Source organism: Canis aureus, chromosome 13, assembly GCF_053574225.1.
Source record: "Canis aureus isolate CA01 chromosome 13, VMU_Caureus_v.1.0, whole genome shotgun sequence".
NCBI lineage: Eukaryota > Metazoa > Chordata > Mammalia > Carnivora > Canidae > Canis > Canis aureus.
In genome coordinates, this window is record NC_135623.1 from 57,781,899 (window position 1) to 57,805,729 (window position 23,831).

A 23,831-nucleotide genomic window follows, 5' to 3' on the forward strand; every position below is an offset into this window, starting at 1 on the left:
TTTCCAGGGTGAATGTTTATTTTACATATTGTTTCCTTTTTTAATAAAGGGAAATGTAGAATATGTGGAAGATATCAATACTCAACCAAACTATGTAGTTAAATTAGTAAAATTTTTGTTTATGATACTAATAATCTGGTTAGCATTTATGATGTATCTTTGAGAGGAATTTGGAAAACCGTGACACACATATTTTTTTTTTTTAATTTTTATTTATTTATGATAGTCACAGAGAGAGAGAGAGGCGCAGAGACACAGGCAGAGGGAGAAGCAGGCTCCATGCACCGGGAGCCCGATGTGGGATTCGATCCCGGGTCTCCAGGATCACGCCCTGGGCCAAAGGCAGGCGCCAAACCTCTGTGCCACCCAGGGATCCCGACACACATATTTAGAAGGTGAACTAGGGGACACCTGGATGGCTCAGCCGTTGAGCGTCTGCCTTCCGCTCTGGGCGTGATCCCGGGATAGGGGATCGAGTCCCACATCGGGCTTCTTGTGGGGAGCCTGCTTATGTCTGTGCCTCTCATAAATAAATAAAAATCCTTTAAAACGAAAAGAAGGTGAGATAGACCAAAATCACTATGCTTAAAGAATCACAAGATAGATCTAGAAGTCATGGCAGTCACATTTCTACAGAATGAAGAACTAGAAAGGGATCTCACTAAAAATACTGTCTTTAGGGTCCAAAATTTAATGAATTGAATGAATACATATTCATTATAATAAAAATTTTTATACTACATCAAGCTAATAGCCAAGCATTTCAAGCAGTAGTCACAATATCTAAATAATATGTCGGACAGTCCTCTGGAGGTTCTGTTGTAAAGGAACCTGATGGTGGATGTATAAATAATGGAGTATCACTGTCATATTCTTGCAAAGAAGTTTCCGTCTTTCTTAAAATTTAAAAAATTTTAAAGTTTTTTTTCTCTATTCATAATTGAAGGTTGTCATTTTAATGCCACTAATCTACAGGCCAGTATGTTCCCTACAAGACTTGAGGATAGATAAGCTGTCAATCATGAGTGGTTTGTGGATTTGATAATTTGGTCTTTTGTTCTACAGAGGATTCTTGTCCTTTTTCATTGACTGTAAATAAGTCATGACCTTACATATATGCATACAAGTTTTTTTCCTCATGCATTTATAGGCTTTTGATTTTTTTGTTGTCTGTAATTTATATTTTGCTGTGACAATGAATACTAAATTCTATCTTTTGAGAATCCTTTGTGATCAATGGAGGGACACAGAAATTTTTTTTTTTTTAGAATTAAAAAAATCTGTAATAGAAGTCTACAAGAGGTGACTTAAGTCAGTCTTAGAAATGAGAAAAGTGCCAAAGAGGATGCTGCCAACTAGTAACTGTGAATATTAGTATTCTTGAATCCTGTTTGTATTCATTTATTTTTTCTTTCAACCAAGCAGGCAGCATGGCTATTGTGAGCCCTTTTGAAGTTTTCAGAAGCAGCAAGTGAGGCATTCCTGATAAAAAGCCAGTTGCCCCAAGTTTAAGCATGTCTCAAATTGTCCTTTGAGGACTCATTGCACATAAAGCCAAGCTGCACCCCTTTCCAGAAGCAGACAAGTTCAATTAAAGCTGCAATTTATTGGCTAAGTGAAGAGGCTGGAAGGGCAAATGACATTCTATCCTCTACCCAACCCTATTGTCTTTAAGTTGTCCTTGCTATTGTCATTGAGCAAATGTGTAAGCACTTGTGATAACAGCAGGGTTTAGGGTAGGTGTAAGGGAGGTAAGGATCAAAGCCTGTAACCTTTTAAGAGCTTACCGTTTGGTTGGTGAACCAGGCCAACCAGTTACCAAACCAGGCCAGGTAATGATAACACCAGGAGCTGTATTATATGCACCCATTAGTAAATATTTACTGAGTCTAGTATGTTCCAGCCACTAGGGAATAGTAGCAAACTAATACATAATCTATATATAATCTATATATATGTCAAAATATATATATATTTTTTGTGCAGCCGTGCAAAATGAAAATGCAGGAGCTCTCCTTTACAAAAAATGTAAAAGGCTTTTTCCTTTTTTCTGTGACCTCTTGACCTGTGGTAGTGGTCTACCTAGCTAATGTCACACTCTCTTGGGCATAGGGATACTTGATAGGTAAGTACAGACACCCTCATGGGCACCTAGGGCCCCACACTGTGACTCAGACTCAACTCCCACTCTTCCGGGCTTGTACCCAGGCCCCCTGCCAGGAGTACAGGGTGGCAGGGTTTGCTGGCTGGGGCTGAGGAAGCTGGCAGCTAAGAACTCACCCCAGAGGAAGACAGAGGGGTGGTGTTGGGCCCTGACCACTGATAGAGCCCAGGCTTGCTAAAAGAGGGGAAGACAGCATGAGTGGTCTAGGGAAGAACAAATAGTTGGTTGTCATGAGACCAAAGAATGCTCAAGAAGAACTGAGAGATGAGACAGGGTTACAAAAAGGAACTTACTCTCCCAGATGAAAAGATGAGAAGAGCATCAGTAACTGCTACAGAGCAAATTAAGGTAAGAACCATAAGAGAAGTTTTGGGACGCCTGGGTGGCTCAGTGGTTGAGTATCTGGCTTTGGCTCAAGGCATGATCCTGGGGTCCTGGGATAGAGTCCCTCACTGGGCTCCCTGCAGGGAGCCTGCTCTCCCTCTGCCTGTGTCTCTGCCTCTCTCTCTGTCTGATGAATAAATAAATAAAATATTTTTAAAAAGAACCATAAGAGAACTTTTAATAAAGCACAGTGGAAGTTCCAACTTACCACATGACTAATGGGGACAATCCTCTGTTTTATGCTTGTTTTCCCCACATAATTATAAATAGCAGCCCTTTTAATCCAGCTTGGATAATAAATAATTATTTTTTAAGATTTTATTTATTCATGAGAGACAAAAAAGAGACAGGCTCCCAGCAAAGAGCCTGATGTGGGACTCGATCCCAGGACCCAGGGATCAACCTGAACCAAAGGCAGATGCTCCACCCCTGAACCATCTAGGTACCCCTGGGATAACAAATTCTATACTTACTCTACACCAGTGTTTCTCAGCCTTTTTCCCATTATCATCCCCCCAAGGAGCTCTTGTAGATATTTTTTCCTAATCCCCCACTCCATGGAATTGTAATATCAGAGATATACCTTGTATCTGTTTATGTTCTATAGCCCTTTGCAGGGCCACAAACCATCTGAGATTTTTTTTTCATTCTCCAGAAACCAGTTTTGGTATTGTCTTCGTTGAGACCGCTCCTCTGTACAAATGACACAATAGCACTGTTATTTCTAACTCAAGGATGTGGTACGACTAAAAAGGTGTTAATGTTGACTATTTCTTGTTTAAAATTTTCTCCTCTCTTGGTTTTTTCATTCCTCCCCCCCCCGCCCCGTTTTCCTACCTCATAGACTTTTTCCTTGTCTCTTTTCTTTCTTTTTTTTTTTTTTTTTAAAAAAAAGATTTTATTTATTTATTTATGAGAGACACAGGCAGAGGGAGAAGCAGGCACCATTCAGGGAGCCTGATATGGGACTCGATCCCGGGTCCCCGGGATCACACCCTGGGCCGAAGGCAGGCGCTAAACCGCTGATCCTGCAAGGGATCCCCTCCTTGTCTCTTTTCTTTTTTTTTTTTTTTAAGATTTTATTTATTTATTCATGAGAGAGAGAGAGAGAGAAAGAGACATACACAGAGGGAGATGCAGGCTCCATGCAGGGATCCCGATGCGGGACTCGATCCCAGGACCCCAGGATCCCAGGATCATGCCCTGAGCCAAAGCAGACACTCAACCACTGAGCCATCCAGGCGCCCCTCGTCTTTCAAATGATTTTCTTTTCTTCCTTCCTCAGGAAGTTTCTTCTAGAGGTCAAACTTTTCAGAATTTCAAGGAAGGACCACGAGAAGGTTCTTTTCAGGTGTGGGTGCATTTCCTGAGAAATCAAGGGGATTGAAGGCAGTAGAATGTGTCTCTTCTAGTTGGTGGTGTAATTCTGAGGTTTGGTATTCCAGAACTGTGGTCCACATTCAAGAATCTCCGAGAAATGTAACTACAGTTCAGTGATGTTTAGTACACAGCTCCAGCTCCAGTGGGCAACCCTCTTTATGTGAACTCATCTTTTCCAAGAGAAGACCCAAGTGTCCTGTGGTAGTGGTAGCGGACACCTCAAAGGCAAGTGGCTTGCTTTATGTTCATCCTGTATACTCTGTTTTTGGGATGAATGCCTAGCCTTGGTGGAGTCAGCCATGGCCCAAATGGCAGAGAGTTCATTTGATGGAAATGGCAAGAACCATGATTCAGTGCAAAAAGAATGCTGGGGGTTTAAAGACGGAAAGTGGCCAAGGGCCTGGAAGGCAACTAGAGATTCACAGTATCCTCTCCAACTGGAGTTGTGTCCTCAGATCTCATCTTGTTCTCTCTCCTCTTACAAACTCTTACATCCTCTTGGGCAAAGAAAGAGTTTGTAAAAAAAATTCAAATGCCGAAACTGAGAAGTGCACACATGTTTAGTGGCTTTTCCTTCTTTCCCATCTCACCCTTGCTGCTTCCTTGGTCCCAAATAAATTACCAGCACATCTTTTTCTCAGGCTTCATTTTGGGGAAAACTCAGGCCGGAGATTCTGGGTTTCCAGGCTCCTAGTCTAGAATGTTGTGGGTAACAGGTGGTTATGTCTCTTTGGCCCTGCAGATTCTTTGCCTATGGGGAGGGATGTGGCCCCGGTAGGGGCAACAGGGCCCTAGAGCAGGATCTAGGGGAAGGGTGGGTTGCTCAGATGGAAGATTAGCTCTGATGAAAACATAATTCCTTACAGGTGTGGCCTGGTTCATCTTCACACACACTGCAGGCAGCAGATAGAAAGAATAAACAATGTATGCATAGGGTTTTGTAAAACAAATTTGTACATTAAACATCATTTTGGGGTACCAAAATGCTAGGTGGTAGAAATGAGATCCAAATTCATGAGTACTTCTCAGATGCTGCACATGTTTATTTATACTTAAAAACCTATATACTACATCTGCCTGCTTCATCATGTTGCAAAACTTGGAGTGTCTCAAGACATCTGTTAAAAGATAAAACCGAAGCATATTAAAAATTTATGAGTTTGAGCAAAATCAATTTTTTAAAAAAGATTTTATTTATTCATGAGAGACACACAGAGGCAGAGACACAGGCAGAGGGAGAAACAGGCTCCTTGCGGGGAGCCCGGGATAGGGCCGAAGGCAGGCGCTCCCCGCTAAGCACCCCCCCCCCCCCCCCCGCGTCCCTTAAGATCTTACTTATTTACTCATGAGAGACACAGAGAGAGGTAGAGACAGAAGGAGAAGCAGGATCGCGCCCTAGGCGCCCCCCCCCCCCCAACTTAACCGCGAGCTGCCTAGGCCTCTGCCCCCGAGCTACATCTAGGCCAGGTTTTTGCAGCACGAAGAAAGGGCGGGCTAAAGGCATCTGCCTTTGGCCCAGGGCATGATCCTGGGGATGGAGTCCTGCATTGGGCTCCCTGCATGGAGCCTGCTTCTGTCTCTTTCTCATGAATAAATAAGATATTTTTTTAAAAAGTGGATGATTGAGGGGATCCCTGGGTGGCTCAGCGGTTTGGCGCCTGCCTTTGGCCCTGGGCGCGATCCTGGAGTCCCGGGATCGAGTTCCGCATCGGGCTCCCGGCATGGAGCCTGCTTCTCCCTCTCTCTCTGTGTGTTTATCATAAATAAATAAATCTTAAAAAAAAAAAGATGATTGATTGATTGATAGGTAGGTAGGTAGGTAGGTAGGTAGATAGATAGATAGATAGATAGATAGATAGATAGATAGATAGATGATAGAGAAAAAGGCGTCCCATGGGGAATCCCTGGATGGCTCAGCCGGTAAGCATCTGCCTTCGGCCCAGGGCACAGTCCTGGAGACCCGGGATCGAGTCCCGCATCAGGCTCCCTGCATGGAGCCTGCTTGTGTCTCTGCCTGTGTCTCTCTGTCTCTCATGAATAGATAAATAAAATCTTTAATAAAAAAAGGAGTCCCATTGCACGCCAGGGGCGAGGAGGCCGAAGCAGCAGAACCCCAGGCCCCAGGCCTCGATGCTTCCCGCAGGCCCCGCCCCTCCCGCCGGCCTCCCCGCTCGGCCGCCAGGGGTCGCCGCGCACCGCCCAGGCAGAGGCCGCCGCCGCCCCGCCCCGCCCCGCCCCTCGGCGCTGTAGGCGCCAAAGTCAAACCCGCCCCGCCCCGCGCGCAGGCCCGGCCGCCGGAGGACCCGCCGCCCGCGCCATGGTAAGCGCTGAGGCCCGCTCCGGCTCCGGCTCCGGCCCCGGCTCCGGCCCCGGCGGCGGGCGCCCTCGGCCGCGTGGGGCCCCGGCGGGCTCCGGGGGCCTGGCTCCCGGGGAGGCCCCCCTTCCCCCCCGCCCCCCGCGGCCCAGGGCGCAGCCGAGCCCCTCGGGGCTGAGCCGCGTGTGCCCCGCGCGCGGCCGCCGGGGGCCCGGGAGAGACGGGGACTCCGCGAACCCGCGGGGCCCGCCCGCGAATGGCCCCGAGCCCTGCACGCCAGGGGGGCGGGGGCCGCTGAGGGCCGCGGGGGCCGCTGAGGGCCGCGCCGCCGCGTGACCTGCCCCGACCTCCGGGCCGCGCCGCGCTCCAGGCCACCCTGTGCCCTTGTGAACGTGACGGCCTCCGGCTCCTCGGGTCATTTTCAGGAACCTTCAGTTTCATGTCTTTTTTTTTTTTTTTTCTTTCTGCTTCAGTTGGCAGAGGATCAACACCTAATTAAATGGATCAAAGATTTTAATATCTTAATTTAGTGAAGTGGCCGTTATTTCGCTGGCCAAGGACCGAGGCTGCACGGTGACTTCTTTGAAGATCCGTGTCCAGATGCGCTCACGACTGATAACGGCGTCTTTGTGGTTGAGCTAACAACGCGGCCACCTGGGCGCGACGCCGGCTCCGAAACCCAACCGGGGCGCGCCGAGGGCCGGGGCGGGGGCGCGTGCTCGCGCGGTTCGCGGCCTGAAGCGGCGGCCCCGGAGAGCCCCGGCACCACCGCCCGGTTTTGCCCTTGCGCCTCCTCTCCCCGTACGAATCCTCTTCTAATACTAAATGGCAATGTGCTGCTAACTGCTTGCAGACGCTCAGCCTCTGATCATGAAATAAGTCAGAATAAAACTCTTGAGATCCAGCCTATTTTTTTTAATGGATGCTCAAGAAGTGAGTTTAGTATTACGTTGATCAAAAACAGATTTTTGTTCTCTTTCCTTTTTTTTAAGATTTTATTTATTTATTCACGAGAGACACAGGCAGAGGGAGAAGCAGGCCCCATGCAGGGAGCCCCACGTGGGACTCGACCCTGGGTCTCCAGGATCACGCCCTGGGCTGAAGGCGGCACCGCTGAGCCACTGGGCCTGCCCTGTTCTCTTTCCTGATTGTGAATCGATAGTTGTTTGTTTTGATTCGATCAGGCTTGGTGAATAAAGTCGTAAATCCAGGCATATTTTTGGAATTGGAGGAACTGCAGTGTACCCCTGCCACTTCTGGGGGCAACGGGTATCAACTACTTTTAATTTTTTTTTTTTTTAAAGTCAGACTTTATTTTTCTTTTTTTTTTTAATTTTTAATTATTTATTTATGATAGTCACAGAGAGAGAGAGGCAGAGACACAGGCAGAGGGAGAAGCAGGCTCCATGCACCGGGAGCCCGATGTGGGATTCGATCCTGGGTCTCCAGGATCGCGCCATGGGCCAAAGGCAGGCGCCAAACCGTTGCGCCACCCAGGGATCCCTCCTTTTAATTTTTCAAAATGTTCTTACAATTGCCAAACAGGACTCCTTTTTTTTTTTAATTTTTATTTATTTATGATAGTCACACACAGAGAGAGAGAGGCAGAGACACAGGCAGAGGGAGAAGCAGGCTCCAAGCACCGGGAGCCTGACGTGGGATTCGATCCTTGGTCTCCAGGATCCTGCCCTGGGCCAAAGGCAGGCGCCAAACCGCTGCGCCACCCAGGGATCCCAGGAATTTCGTAACTCCTAATTATTCGGGGAACGTTCCTTAGATGGATAGTTTCTTAAGTGACTTCAAATACAGGTTTCCCCTATTCTTTGAAGGTAGTGTTTCTGTGAAGTCTTCTGTAATCTGAAATGGCATGAGGTGAAGAAACAGTTATTAATTTATATGGGAAAAGATTTTGAGCATTCCTAGACCCCCAAAATAACGTCTCATAAGCTGCTTTTTTTTTTTTTTCAATTAAAACATTTTTTTTCTCCTCAGGCTTCTCAGATACCTTAGGACACATCTTGCTAACAGATGCACGAAGTAAATTAAGATCCAGCACAGATGCTTACCAACACAGTTCAAAGCTATGGTGGCTTATGCTTGAGATGCTGGATATGGTTTCCAGGGAAGGATTGTGGCACAGCCATTCCTAAAACAAACACTGAGTGCTATTTTTGCTTTTTGCCTTTTTTCATGCAAGTGAAAATGCTCTTAGGATTTCTTTTGATTAATGAAAACAGGTACTATTGTGTAGTTCTTGTGAAAAGTGGGGACAGCTGTATGTTGGTCAGCAGGGAAGCTTGGTTGTCCTCAGGTCTTGACTCTCCTTACTAATTTGAATGCATCTCTGACTTATGTGGTCAGCAGATTTTCTTTAATATTAAGTATTAAATGAGCCCTTGTTGATTTTTTGGAGAAATTCCTAAATATGAATTAGCGTGGCATAGTTTTACATTAGTTATTTTAATTCTGGCTGCGATACTGTCCTGTGGTTAATAACGAAAACTATTTCTAGTCATGAAAGAGACCGATGAATAAATTGGCCTGAAAACAATGTAAAGGGATGATCCAGCCATATTTCTTGAGTGACTTTCATAGCTACTGAACTGAGTGATAAGAGCTTTCCTAAAACTGTGTGCCTCCAGGATACTAGGCTCTCCTCAGTTTCTGGATGGCGGATTCTCAGGGAGTCCATGAATCTTTCCAAGGAGGTGTTTTATAATACCAAAACATTAGGAACCTTTCCTAAAGCTTTGAATCTTCTCTCCACTGACAAGGCTACAGACTGAAGTCCTAAAGGGATCTCAGTGCCCCTGACCCACCTCTAGATTCTGGGGTGAGAAGAGGAGTGTTCTCAATCCTGGGGCTGGTTAAAGCACCTTAAGAGGCTTTTAAAAACATGCCTGCCTAGGCCCAGGTCTGGTCTCAGAGATCCTGATAGAGTTCAGATGGCATACGCCTTGGCATCAGTATTTTTAAAAAGCTCCTGAGATGATTCTTTTTTGTTTTTTTTTCTTTCTGAGATGATTCTAATAGCACTGGACTTGAAACCCACTGGACTAGAGAAATGAGCCAAAAGAGCCTTCTTAACTAGGTGTGAATTTCATGCTTGGTTATTCTCATACTGCTGAGGCCAGTGTGAAGGGAGGCTAATTAAAGCAATATTGAATGCTGGCTCTCGACTACGCGTTTAGTGAGTAGGTCTATATGGTTTCTCGGACTGAGATTTGTGTGATTTCTCTCAGAAAGTCAGTAAATGGTTATCACAGAATTCTTTTATTTTTAGTTTACCCTGTGTCATATTTATGGGAGTGCAGTGAGTGTTGTGGGGTTTGGGAACCTAAACAGTCTCACATTTTAGACTTGGGGCTTTAGAGACATGGCCTTGGAGTCAAGGGCTGGCCTTTGTGTCTGCTATAACCCAGCACCAAGCTCTTGGAAGGCCAGCACAGTGCACGTTCTGAAGTTTTCAGCCAGCTAAGAAAGACAAGTATACGAATTGATTTAATGAAGGTGTGTTCTAGGAACACATGGGATGATGCTCAGGCTGTCCTGTGAGCTCAGGGAAGCTCTTTTACAGAATGCTTACACTAGGCCTTAGGAGACTTTAGAAGTTTTTGAATTTGCAAGAGGAGCAGGTGTTTTAGATAGAATAGTTTTTTATTTTATTTTTTTTAAGATTTTATTTATTTATTCATAGAGATGCAGAGAGAGAGAGGCAGAGACACAGGCAGAGGGAGAAGCAGGCTCCATGAAGAGAGCCTGACGTGGGACTCGATCCAGGGTCTCCAGATCACGCCCTGGGCTGCAGGCGGCGCTAAACCGCTGCGCCACCGGGGCTGCCCAGATAGAATAGTTTTTTAAAGACACAAATGGGAAAGAGCATGCTGGGAGTGGAGAATTACAAGTACAGATCTTCTTCTTACAATAGAGTTACGCTGTGATAAACCCTTTGTGAGTTGAAAATATCATTAAGTCAAAAATGCATTTAAAACACCTAACCTACAGAATCATAGCTTAGCCTAGCCAACTTTAAACATGATCAGAACACTTAGACATATAGCCTGTAGCTGGGCGAAAGCATCTAAGACAAAGCCTGCTTTATAATAAAGTATTGGATATCTCCTGTAACCTACTGAGGACGGTACTGAAGGCAAGTAACAGAATGGAGGTGTAGGTACAGGATGGTTGTAACTATCGATTGTTTACTTCATGGTCCCTTGGCAGTTGACCATTGCTAGCCTGGGGAAAAGATTCAAATTCAAAATTCTATGTATGGTTTCTACTGATTGTGTATCACCTTCGCGCCATCATAAAGTTGAAAAAGTCGAACCATAGTCAGGGACTGTCTAGTTTTTGTATTATAGCTCAAGTTAACTCTCCGAATTATGGTAAAATTTGAGGTGGGGAGTGGTATTTGTGGGAGGTAGATTGGGGTCAGGTGATTAAGGGCCTCGTCTATCAGGTGGAGTGATTGGCTACTTCTGGATGGTTCGGAGCCACTGAAGGCTTTAAGCAAAGGAGAGGCATGGGTAGATTTGCTTCTTGGCCATGTGGAATATGAACTTAGAGGTGAGACCAAGTGTGGCCAGAGGGCTTGCAGGTATGTTGCAGGAAACAGAACACATAATGAAGGCCTGAACTGAGGTAGGGTTTGTAGGGATGGAGCAGACAGGGTGGATTTGAGAAAGTTAAGCACTAAAATTGGCAAAACTTGGTGATTGCTCTGGTGTGGAGTAAGAGAGGTGAAGGAACATGGGATGAGTGCCAGGCCTCTGGCGTGGCTAAAAAGATGGTATCTGAGCTCCAGATCTAGAACAGCAGGTTTGGGGAGTAGATGTAGGAGAAGAAGAGTTCAGTTTTAACCCTCTGAGTTTGAAGTCTGTCCAGCAGGCAGGTAGATGCATGAAATTGAAGCTCAGGATCATTCTTCAGAGGCTGATGTAAAGATTTGAGGATTCAGCTTAAATGTTAAAACCATAAAAGCAGAAGAGATCAAAGAAAAGGTGTGAGGAGATGAGGGGATCAATAAAGAACCCTGCGGGAGCTTCAGTGTTTGCGAGCAGCAGACAGAGGAAAAAGAGAAATATCCCTATTTTACCAGAACAACTCATCAAGGAACCATCTGATAATTTTATTGCTGTGAAAATGAGTGAGTGGGTTTCTAGGCTGTACAAATAGAATAAAGACTCGTGCACTCTGGTGTGTGTATTCAGAATGGCATTGTCAAATCCCTTTCCCCATCTATTGAAGGCTTTCATTTTCCAGGGGAGTATTGGTTGAACAGGCTCAGTGTTTGTTTTCTGTGTCTCCTTTTTTATGTGGTACAAAGTGTTTCAAAGTTATTACTAAGCAGCTTATGTTGTCTCATAACCCTGTGTGACTTTTGAGCACGTCACTTAAAAAATATTAGTGTGGAATTCTCTTATTAGAGATGATAGTTCTCTCTTTTGTTATTTTCTGTGAATCTTCAGGTTGAGGGAATTTGGCCTTTTTTAAAAAAAGTTGGATTTTAGCTTTATATATTCTAAATACAATATAGTGTAAAATTTACAATCAACAGATTGTAGTTATATATTAATTATTGTATTTTTAGTTGGCTAAACTGTAGTTATAGAATAATAGTTACCTGCAGTAGGCCTCTGTTTTCGACTTGGATAGGTTTTTCCTTCCTCCAACCTACCCTGCAAAATGCTACTAAATGTCGTCTTACTAAAACATAACTAATCTTGTCACTCTCCTGTTTTAGAAATTACTCAATAGCTTCTCATTGTCTAGAATAACATACATTCTCTTGGACTGGACAATCAGCCTCCTGTGATCTGGCTCCAGATGACCTTTCTCACCTTACATGCCCCTCCCTCTACATGTACCACACAGTAATCATCCCTGAGTGCTTGTTTTTCTGGAGCATTCCGTGTACTTTCATAACATCGTGCCTGTGTGTTCGAAGGACACCTTGTCACCATTTCTCAACTTGCCAAAATCCTTTTCATCTCTACCCTTCCTAGATAGCCCTCAACCTTCCCTGTGGTGGAATTCATTGTGTCCTTGGTAGCAATTTGTGCAATGACCTCTTCATCATTTATTAGTGGTGTCTATTTTCTTTGAGAGGTTGTAAGTCTCTTGAAGGTAAATATAGTGACTTATCATTGGATCATTTCATAAATACTGAATTTCTATTAACTGCCAGGCTCTGTCTCAACCACAGTTCTTATTACTACACTGGTACCACCAGCCACAAGGCTTGGCATATAGTAGTTAAAATGAGTCTTTAGGTCTGGCTCTGAGAGTTATCAAACCCATTGGCAGACAAGACCGTAACATTTCAGATGATGTTTCAGACCAAATTGTTTTTAAATGCAAGGTCTTTTTTTTTAACACAGTGTTTACTGTTTTAACTTTTGTGCTGTAGTCAAAGAAAAAAGGACTGAGCGCAGAGGAGAAGAGAGCCCGTATGATGGAAATATTTTTTGAGACGGTGAGTTGTTTTCTCTAAGATTTTTAGTATTTTATGTCATTTTCTCCTTAAGTGTATGTCATTCAGTGTTTAACTGTACTTTTTTCATTAGATATCAATGCCCATCAATTTCTTGAAGAATAGATAAAATTCTGCAAACATTTTTTGTTTCTGTGAAGCTGTGGAGTAAGAAAGAACCCTACCCCAATGTTCACTTCTGTCCAGAATGATCTTTCTGAAGCATATATTTGATTGTGTCCTCTTTCTACCTGGAAATAATAATGCTAATAGTTGACATCTACTGAGTGCTTCCTAGGTGCCAGCATTGTTCTGATCACTTGGTGTAGGATATCTGCTTTTTTTGGTTTTTGTGGTTTTTTTTTTTTTTTTTAAGATTTTATTTATTTATTCATGAGATACATAGAGAGGCAGAGACACAGGCAGAGGGAGAAGCAGGCTCCATGCAGGGAGCCTGACATGGGACTGGATCCCGGGACCCTGGGATCAGGCCCTGAGCCAAAGGCAGATGTTCAACTGCTGAGCCACCCAGGCATCCCAGTGTAGGTTATCTGATTCCATCCTTTTTTTTTTTTTTTTTTTTTTAAGATTTTATTTACTTATTCATGAACGACCCAGAGAGAGAGAGGGAGAGGGAGAGAGAGAGAGGCAGAGACACAGACAGAGGGAGAAGCAGGCTCCATGCAGAGAGCCCGACGTGGGACTTGATCCTGGGTCTCCAGGATCACATCCTGGGCTGCAGGCGGCGCCAAACCGCTGCGCCACTGGGGCTGCCCTGATTCCATCCTTTTTAACTGTATGAGATCAATACTGTTATGATCGTCATTCTACAGATGAGGACATCTGATACACAGCTTAATATACCAGCTCTAGATATCAAAAATAAAAGCAGTTTGTACTAGCATTCAAATCCAGGGAAGATCGTCTGATTTTAGAGAGTGCTGAGTACCGCCTCTTTACATTTATAAATCTGTCTGTGGTCTAACACTGTATCATGGTACATAGGCCACCTTAATTTATTCCAGATATTTGTGCCTGCCACCAATAGGAAATATGTTTGAAGTTTTAGGTCCTAACTGATGGAACCAGGATTCAAACCCAAGCACCAGGCTCTAAAGGCTACTTTGCTTACCATGTTGCTATACAGTAGCATTTTTTTTTTCTTCCATGTTTAAGTCCAAATCTTAGGCCTACAAAAAACACTAACTTCCTGTGTCTTAGCCTAAAACTTGACAAGACCTTCAAAGTCTAGTCTGGCCCCAACCTACTAGCTACTTTGGTTGTATACAAATGTGAAGAAGTTGGGAGAAAATGGCAAAATAGATATGAAATTAATAAGATAGTTAATGATAATACTTGACATTTTCATTTTGATAATGCAGATTCTCAGTAAAACAAGCAAAACATTCTGGGGAACCTTTGTTTTAAAAACTGCCCTCTAAGTTTAATCTTACTGATGTTATCTGCCTGTAATGACTTACCAAAAGTCATTGGCAATTCAAAGCAGAGTATTATTTTAATAATGATGATTAGGAAGGGACACCTGGGTGGCTCAGCTGGTAAAGTGTCTGACTCTTGATTTCAGGTCAGGTCATGATGTCAGGGTTGTGAGATCGAGCCCCAAGTTGGGCTCCACACTCAGCTCAGAGTCTACTTGCAAGCTCACTTCTCTCTCTGCCTCTGCCCCTCCCCCTGCTCTAGCACTCCTTCTCATAAATTAATAAATAAATAAATAAAATCTTTTAAAAAGAATGATGATGATTAGGAAGATAAATTGATAAAGTTTATATGTGGGGATTATGACTCTTCTACTGAGTTTAAATATTTTTCCTATGGTCTCAGCAAGAAAAGTAGATTTAATTCTTACTAGGCAGTGGAAAGCTGAGGTGAGTGGTGGGGGAAATGATTTTGTCATTTATAATATTGTTAATTTACTCAAGTATCAAAATTGGCTGTTTCAGATTGAAAATTTTTCAACCCTGCTATCAATGAATAACATCATATTGATGAGTGGTAGTAGCTTCCAGAAGTTCAGTAGTCACTGAGTTTTTATGTAAAGCTAGAAATTGATTGTATTGATTGATTTTAGATCATATATTCCTATATATTCACTCGTGTATGTTTATATGTACATACAAATATTATACAAATGTATGTATATTTGAAGTTGCTAATGTAATAGAAAAACTTAGTAGCATGAGAGCAATATAATTCAATGAGAGCACTTGCACCTGAAATCTGTTTTACCAAATAACTTTGTGACCTTAAGCAAGTATTGGACCTATGTCTCAGTTTCCTTGCCTATTAAAAAGGATAGTAATAATTGCACCTAGCTGACAGTGTTGGTATGAGGGCTAAATAAGATAATCCATGTAAATTGTTACAATGTTCAGGTCATAAGTACTTAATTACAAGTTGTCTAGCTTTATAACTATATGCCTTTCATGTGATCTTACATGTGATTTTATTTATTTATAGACATAAGTTTTAAAAAACATAAAAATTTGTATGTTTATATGTGTTATATGTGTAAAAATGTATGTGTGTGTGTGTGTGTGTGTATAAAGGTTTAGAGCCATTATATTCATCTCTCCTTTATTACTTCTATTTAATACTATGGAGAACTAATATTTCCTTGAGACCATATTCTCTGTTCACTTAAGTGACCACATTTTAGTTCTGAAGCTAGTACTTTGCAAGCCCTCTTATTTACACAGAAATGCCATGGGGGCAGCCAATATGTCCAGAGCTCTTCCTTGATGACCACATATAGGCATATGTCTCAGTGACTTCATATTCTTTTTCCAGGGAATCTAAAATGGTTGCAGATAGATTTGATTAATTGATTTTTAGAAATGTATTGGACGCCTGAAGGCAGTAATTTATTGCATATTTTCTGAGACCCTAAAATATTATCTTCAAACGGTTTATTTATAGACATGCAAAAATTGATTTTATACTTTAAGACCAATGACAGTATTTTCCTTAATTTACTAAATCTTTAGTGAGATGAAGTTACTTCTCCCAATATTTTATTATGAAAGATGAAAGAATTTTGCGGTAAATACCTATATGCCTAACATCTATATTCTACGTTAACATTTTACTCTGCTTACTTTATCACATATATATTCATCTGTCCACTCCTTTATCTAGGTGTTCATTTTTTTTGGAGGGGGGAGGGAAGAGGGTATACCCTTTAAAGAAGTTCTTTATACATGCTGGATACCAGTCTTTTGTCAGAAATTGTGTTTTGTGAATATTCTAGTCACTATTTGTCTTTTCAGTTTCTTAATAGTGCCCTTGCATGAACAGAAATTTTAAATTTTTATGAAGTTTAGTTTCTTTTTTTTTTTTTTTTATTTGCATTTATTCTATGCAGAATTTACTCCCGGGCCATAAGTTTTTGTTTCTTCAGTTTCTTCTGGGATATCTTTTTCTTCTGTGCAACCTCCTCTTCTGGTTTAGGAACAATCTGCTCTTTTTCAGTAAGAATCATCTCAATGTGGCAGGGAGAGCTCATGTATGGATTAATCCGGCCATGAGCCCTGTAGGTTCTACGTCGCACCTTGGGGGCTTTATTCACCTGGATGTGCTCAATGACCAGAGAATCTACATCTAAACCCTTAAGTTCAGCATTACTCTCCACATTTTTAAGCATGTGCAGTAAAAATTCAGCACTCTTCTTGGGCCACCGACCCTGTGTCCAGCCCCACTGTTTGGCCTGCGCACACCTACCAACTCCACCATTATAGCGACGGAATGGCACACACTGCTTCTGCAAAGTGACATCTTTCAGATATTTGGTGGCTTTTCGAATATGCATACCCTTGATGGCCTGGGCAGTTTCACGTGTGTTCTAAAGTGAACACGAAGATTTGAACCTCTTGACTTGCATGATTTTGTAGGGTTTTCTGGGTCCAGCGAGTAGCGAACCATCTCCGGAGGTCACCTCAGGCCACTCGGGGGAAGAGCTGAAGTCTAGTTTCTATCCTATTGAAGTTACCTTCTTTTTTTTATTTATTTATTTATTTATTTATTTATTTATTTATTTATTTATTTTTTATGATAGTCACAGAGAGAGAGAGAGAGAGAGAGAGGCAAAGACATAGGTAGAGGGAGAAGCAGGCTCCATGCACCGGGAGCCCGACGTGGGATTCGATCCCGGGTTTCCAGGATCATGCCCTGGGCCAAAGGCAGGCGCCAAACCACTGTGTCACCCAGGGATCCCGGAGTTACCTTCCAACCTATTGAAGTTAGAAGAAATAGATCCTAGATGTCCATTAAAACAATCACAATAATTCTGTTACAATTATTGAATGCTTGAGTCTTTTCATTTTTATTATCCAAACTCATTTTACCACTTCAACCAAGGCTTAGTACAAGAATAAAGGAATGTTCTACGTAGATTTTTTTTTCCAACTACAAGCAAGATTAAATATTCTACATGTTTATATTCCCATATTTTGTTTTGCATATCATGAACATGCTGACTGTATAGGTGAATAATTGATAGTCAAAATTATATAATTTTCCTATTGTTTAGGTATAGCTCTTCCAGGAAACCTTAAATATAAACAAATCTTGACAGTTGTCTGTTTTGCTTTTAGTTAGTACTGCTAAATCTGTGATATATGATATATGCTAAGCAAATCACTGTTTTCTTAAAGCGTCCAAGAGAAGGTAATTATCTCATGTTAAATAATTCATTATAAGTAGTTTTTATACTTCATTGAGAAGATGTTCTTTACATTCTGCTCTCCATTTACTTTAAAGACTTGCATATTTGTGCAAAATCTGTCCCTTTTAAATTGTGTTGAAGATATTGAACAGGATAATTGCAATTTCTTCTAGCTCTAAAATACTTGATTCTGTTGCAGTTACTAGGCACAGCTTTTATAGTACAATGTTTTGTTAATATAATTATGGTAAATATAAATATATAGTAGGAAATAAATACATATTTTTATCTCTTTTTTTTTTTCAATCTCTTTTAAACAGAAAGATGTGTTTCAGTTAAAAGACATGGAGAAGATTGCTCCCAAAGAGAAAGGCATTAGTGAGTATCAAAGATGTGCTGAGATATTTTGGGAAACATTGGTCATCTTTGCTGCAGCAGTCTCACTTTATGAAAACATAAAGTTCTAGAGATGAAGAATATTTGTAAAAGACCTTACATGGTATATCTTTGGGCCATGGCCATGATTCTTATGTGTAGAATGTCTGCTTTAGGAAAATTAAAATGGAGTACACATGCATACCTGTATCTATACACACACATCAATACACAAATATACACCTTTATTTATTTATAGGTGTAATTTACTTCAAAAGAAGCAAAAACTGTTGATGTGTGTTCTGGTATTTGTTAAATATGACTTTGTATTTTTACATGGTATATTAGTTTTCTATATTATTGTAACAAATTGCCACAAACCTGGTGGCTTAACACAATAGAACTTATTTTCTCATAGTTCTGGAGACCAGAAGTCTAAAATCAAGGTGTTGGTAGGGTTGGTTCTTTCCAGAGATTCTGAAGGGAGTCTATTTCATACTTCTCTCCTAGCTTCTGGTTGTTGCCACCAGTGCTTGGCTTAATAGACAAATCATTCCGATCTCTTCCTCTGTTTTCACATAGACTCCGCCTTTGTTTTTTCCCATTTTGTCTCTTATAACGATACGTGTCATTGGATTTGGGACCTACCCTAAATCTCAGATGATTTCATTTATGATCCTTAATGGTGTCCTTTTACCAAATAAGTTCACATTCACAGATTTTGGGGGTTATCTTTTGAGGGGTCAGTGTTAAACCCACTACATGTGGTATATATATTTTTAAACTTTATTTTCATTGTATAACCTATACATGTTTATTTTGACATATTTGAAAATTATAAAGTATATAATCAAAGTAGAAATTGTTCGTAGGCCCTCTATTCTGGGATCACCAATGGTTAACATTTGGTGTATTTTGATGGCTTATTCTTAGGTTCTGTCTGTCTATGTATGTATATATCTGTCCTTTTTTTTTTTTTTAAGAGGAACCATACTGCATATATAGTTTTGAGTTTGTGTATTTTTTCATATAACATTATATCATCTACATTTCCCTATGTCGTTTGCTTTTTTAAAAAAATGACTTACAGTATCCGCATCCCCTAATGATTCATTCTGTACCATAATTAATAATTAGCTTAGCCTGTTACCTGTTGTTAAATGTCTAGGTTGTTCCCAAATTTTGCTGTTAAAATTAATGTGTATTGTGCTATCTTTAAATTCTTTTTCTAAGAAACTAATTTATTTTTTTATTTTATTTTTTTTAATTTTTTTTTTTTTTTTTTTTTTTATTTATTTATGATAGGCACACAGTGAGAGAGAGAGAGGCAGAGACACAGGCAGAGGGAGAAGCAGGCTCCATGCACCGGGAGCCCGACGTGGGATTTGATCCTGGGTCTCCAGGATCGCCCCCTGGGCCAAAGGCAGGCGCTAAACCGCTGCGCCACCCAGGGATCCCCTAAGAAACTAATTTTTTAGAGCAGTTTTAGATTCACAGAAAAATTGAGAGGAAGGTACAGAGATGTCCTGAATGTTTCCCGCTCCCCATACATGCACAGCTTCTCCTGTTGTCAACATCACTCCCCAGTGGTACATTTGTTACAGTTGACACATCATAATCACCCAAAGTCCATGGTTTGCATTGGGATTCATCCTTGATGTCATACATTCTGTGAGTTTGGATAAGTGTATAATGACATGGATCCATCATTACAGTATCATGCAGAGTATTTTTACTGCCCTAAAAAACCCCTGTGCTCCATCTATTCATCCCTTTCTCTCCTCACCCATAAATTTTTTTCCATATCTCCTACTACTTCATTAGGAAATGTTCCTAGAAGTAGAATAGAAAACAGAAACTTGTGGTGCCTGGGTGGCTCAATTGGTTAAGCATATGACTCTTGACTTCAGCTCAGGTCTTGATCTCATGCCTGAGTTCAAGCCCCACAGTGGGCTCCATGCTGGGTGTGGAGCCTACTCAAAAAAAAAAAAAAAGAAAGAAAGAAAGAAAGACTTGTGTAGTTTTAAGCATTTTCTTATTTTCTTTTTAAAGATTTTATTTATTTGAGAGACGGCGAGAGTGGGAGAGTGAACACAGGCAGAGGGGGAGGGAGAAGCAGACTCCCTGCTGAGCCAGGGAACCTGATGTGGGGCTTGATCCCAGGACCCCGAGATCATGACCTGAGCTGAAGGAAGATGCTTAACTGTGTGAGCCACCCAGACATCCCGTTTTAGGCATTTAATATGTACTCTCAAAGTGCCTTCAGGAAAGGCTATACCAAATTATATTCACATTCATTTCTCAGAACTGTATTTTCATTTTTAGAATCCTTGACATTTCATTTCACTTTGTACTTCTTTACAAGTAAGGTTGAATGGTTTGCACATTTGGTGTTGATTTTTTTAAATTTATTAACTCTTTAGTTTTCTAATGGATTTTATTATATTTGGGGATCTACTATAGGAAAAATTAAAGTGGACATTAAAATGTGGATAATTTCTTGATACTGTTTTACTTAATAGAAAGTAAGAATTATTCATTAATTTCAAACATTTATGAAATATGACTCTACATTCTTACATGCTATTTTTTAAAGATGCTTATTTTTTATCTTACTGCTAACCGTAACATTCAGTTCACAAGTTTTTTTTCTTTTTTAGTTTTCTTTTTTTAAAATATTTATTTATTTATTATATATGATAGACATAGAAAGAGAGAGAGGCAGAGACACAGGAGGAGGGAGAAGCAGGCTCCATGCCAGGAGCCTGACACGGGACTCGATCCCAGAACTCCAGGATCGTGCCCTGGGCCAAAGGCAGGTGCTAAACCACTGAGCCACCCAGGGATCCCTATCTTTTTTAGTTTTCTTAGCAAAAAAGGCAATACACATTCATTGTTGGAAAAAAATAAGAAAAATGAACAAGAGGAAATAAAAGTTGGTTCTTACCTACCATTCAAAGATAACCACTGTCACATTTAGTGCCTATGTTGTCTTTTACCTTTTTTAAAATAATTCTGTATAATAGATTTTGAATGCATATATATCCATGCTATTAAATACTTTATAACAAATTTAATGATTGGGGATCCCTGGGTGGCTCAGCGGTTTGGCGCCTACCTTTGGCCCAGGGCGCGATCCTGGAGTACCAACCGGATCGAGTCCCGCGTCGGGCTCCCGGCATGGAGACTGCTTCTCCCTCTGCCTGTGTCTCTGCCTCTCTTTCCCTCTCTCTCTCTGTCTATCATGAATGAGTAAATAAAATCTTTAAAAAAAAATTAATGATTACATGGAATCCCATCACAATAAAATACTTCTAAAAGTTTGGTTATTGGACCAGTTTATGATTTTTTGCTGTTGAAAACAGTGCTTTGACAAGTATCCCTATGCATGTCCATCATTATTTTTTTTGGCTGAATTTTATAACAATGGAATGTCTATATAAAAGTCATGTACACATCTAAGGTTTTAGATACATATTGCCAGATTTTCTTCCCATGTTGAGAGTACTCATTACCCTGAATGTTTTATTACATTTCTTAGTATTTCTAATTTGGTAGTCAAGACATCATATCTCATTCCTTTATTTTGCATTTCTTCAATTAATTAGTAGGGCCGAACAGTTTTATTAACTGTGTATTTTTGTAGATGTCCACTGATGTACTTTTGTTTTTCTATTCACATATTTGTCTTCTTTTGTTATTTTTAAAAACCCCTTATTTGTTTATGAATTAACCTTTGATCTGTAACATTTATTCCAAGTATCATCTTCAGTTTTTAGCCTTTTTTTTTTTTTTAGTGTTTTAATTACACTTCTGTTGCGACTTAATTTAGAGTCTTTAAAAATGATCTCTTTTAGCCGCTATGTCAGTGAAAGAAGTCCTTCAGAGCTTAGTTGATGATGGTATGGTTGACTGTGAAAGGATTGGAACGTCTAATTATTACTGGGCTTTTCCAAGTAAAGCTCTTCATTCGAGGAAACGCAAGTTGGAGGTTCTGGAATCTCAGGTAAGCCATCACAGTTAAAATCTACAGATTTGCTTTGTAAGCAAGAAATTTGAAGTTAGTGGTTTCCATTAAATTTTTAACATGCATTATTTGACTCAAAGTCTAAAGATAATCAACATTTCTTTCTCCTAAACAATACAAGGAGCTTAGAATGTTTTAACTTTAATCTTCCCACATGCCATGATATTATTTTGTAGTATTTTATGTTCTTTCTAGAGTTACAGCAAGATGGATGGGAAGGCACAGAGAGATCGCAAATACAGTTGACCCTTTAAAAACATGAGTTTGAATTGCATGAGTCCACTTATACATGTTTTTTTTTCAATACATATAATACTGTAAATGTTTCTTCTTTTTAATGATTGTCTTAACATTTTCTTTTCCCTAGCTTGCTTTATTTTGAGAATATAGTACATAATACATTTATTATACAAAATATGTGTTAAACAGCTGTTTATATTATTGGTAAGGCTTCTGGGCAACAGTGGGCTATTAGCAATTAAGTTTGGGGAGAGTCAAAAGTTGTATGTAGATTTTGGACTGCATGAGGTTTGCCCCTAACTTCTGCATTGTTCAGTGGTCAACTGTGTAGTTCTCCCCCACTATCCAAAGTGGAGCTTTCCTATGAAAACTTTTGTAACTAAAATGGCATAAAGTGAAAATGCACTTACCATTAATCAATATGGAAAGAATTTCTGAATGTTCCTGAACCCCAAAAGTAACCTGTCTTAGGCTTCTCTGATGCCCATAGGATACATCTTGCTAATGGACCCACAAAATAAAGATAAAGCACAGATGCTCATAGACACAGTTTAAAACTGTGGAGTCTCGTGCTAAGATTCTGAGTGTTGTTCCCAGGGAAGGAGCTTGGTGGGGCCACTTTCACTGCTCTGGGTGCACGCTACCTCTGTTATGGCTTGCTGCAAAATGAATGCCAAAACATTATTTTTGCTTTTTACCTTTTTTGGTATAAGCAAAAATACTCTTCAGATTTCTTTTAGTTAGCAAAAATAGGTACTAATGTAGGTCTTTCATAGAAGCAAAATGGTATAATATGAACTTTTGAAAAGGGGGGGATACCTATACCACCCCTTCTCCCCACCTACACACAGTTTCTGCTGTGATTTGCATTTTGTATTTAGCATGGTACATTTGTTACATTCGATGAGTCAATATTGATACCTTATTATTAAGTAAGGTCCATAATTTACATTAGAGTTCACATTTTGTATTTTATGTTGTGTGAATTTGAACAAATGCATAAATGTCATGTATCCACAATTACAGAGTCATACAGAATAGTTCACTGCCCTAAAAATCTTCTGTGCTCCAGTTATTTGTCCTTTCCTCTCCCCTAATCCCTAATAACCAGTGATTTTTTTTAAAAAATATTTTATACTTTTGCCTTTTCTGGAATTTCATACTGTTGGAATTGTGGTCTATAGCCTTTTCAGATTGGATTCTTTCACTTAGTAATACACATTTAGGTTTCTTCCGTGTCTTTTGGTGGCTTGGTAGCTCATTTCACTTTATTGGTGAATAATATTCCATTACATAGATGTGCCACAGTTTGTTTATTCAGCTATCAAAGAAAATCTTAGTTACTTCCAAGAACATGTATTTTGTCCGTACTACAAAATTCTACTGCATTTTAATTTAATTTTTTTATTCTTTTATACAACCGAGGGGGTGAATTATGTGGAATTTACAGTGTAGGCAAGAAGTGGAACTTCAGGGAAAAGGGCTATGCACTTGTTTTTGGGTGAAGCAAGGAAGACCCCTGATTAGAAGAAGACAGAAGATAACAGGAATAGGAAAAGTTAATCAAGAATAGTAAAGAAGGGACCCCTGGATGGCTCAGTGGTTGAACATCTGCCTTTGGCTCAGGGTGTGATCCCATAGTCCTGGGATTGAGTCCGGCATTGGGCTCCCTGCATGGAGCCTGCTTCTTCCTCTGCCTGTCTCTCTCTCTCTTTCTCTCTCTCTAGCTCTCATGAATAAATAAAATCTTTAAAAAAAAAAGTAAAGGAGAGGAGTTTTTTTCCTGTTTGG

At 40.7% G+C, this 23,831-nt stretch overlaps 1 protein-coding gene across 5 annotated transcripts in view; it reads left to right on the forward strand.

Moving 5' to 3' along the window:
- The first annotated feature begins 6,186 nt into the window (after positions 1-6,186).
- MND1 (meiotic nuclear divisions 1) overlaps positions 6,187-23,831 on the forward strand; it is a 63,447-nt gene continuing 45,802 nt past the window's right edge. For 4 of the 5 annotated variants that reach the window (XM_077846431.1, XM_077846433.1, XM_077846430.1 and 1 more), the window contains exons 1-4: positions 7,146-7,175; positions 12,655-12,720; positions 17,719-17,776; positions 21,631-21,779. In XM_077846431.1, coding sequence (XP_077702557.1) covers positions 7,161-7,175; positions 12,655-12,720; positions 17,719-17,776; positions 21,631-21,779 — 288 coding nt within the window. In that variant the 5' untranslated portion in view covers positions 7,146-7,160. Of the gene's footprint in view, positions 6,249-7,145; positions 7,176-12,654; positions 12,721-17,718; positions 17,777-21,630; positions 21,780-23,831 lie in introns of those variants that run through there. The other variant, XM_077846432.1, reaches the window with a different exon arrangement.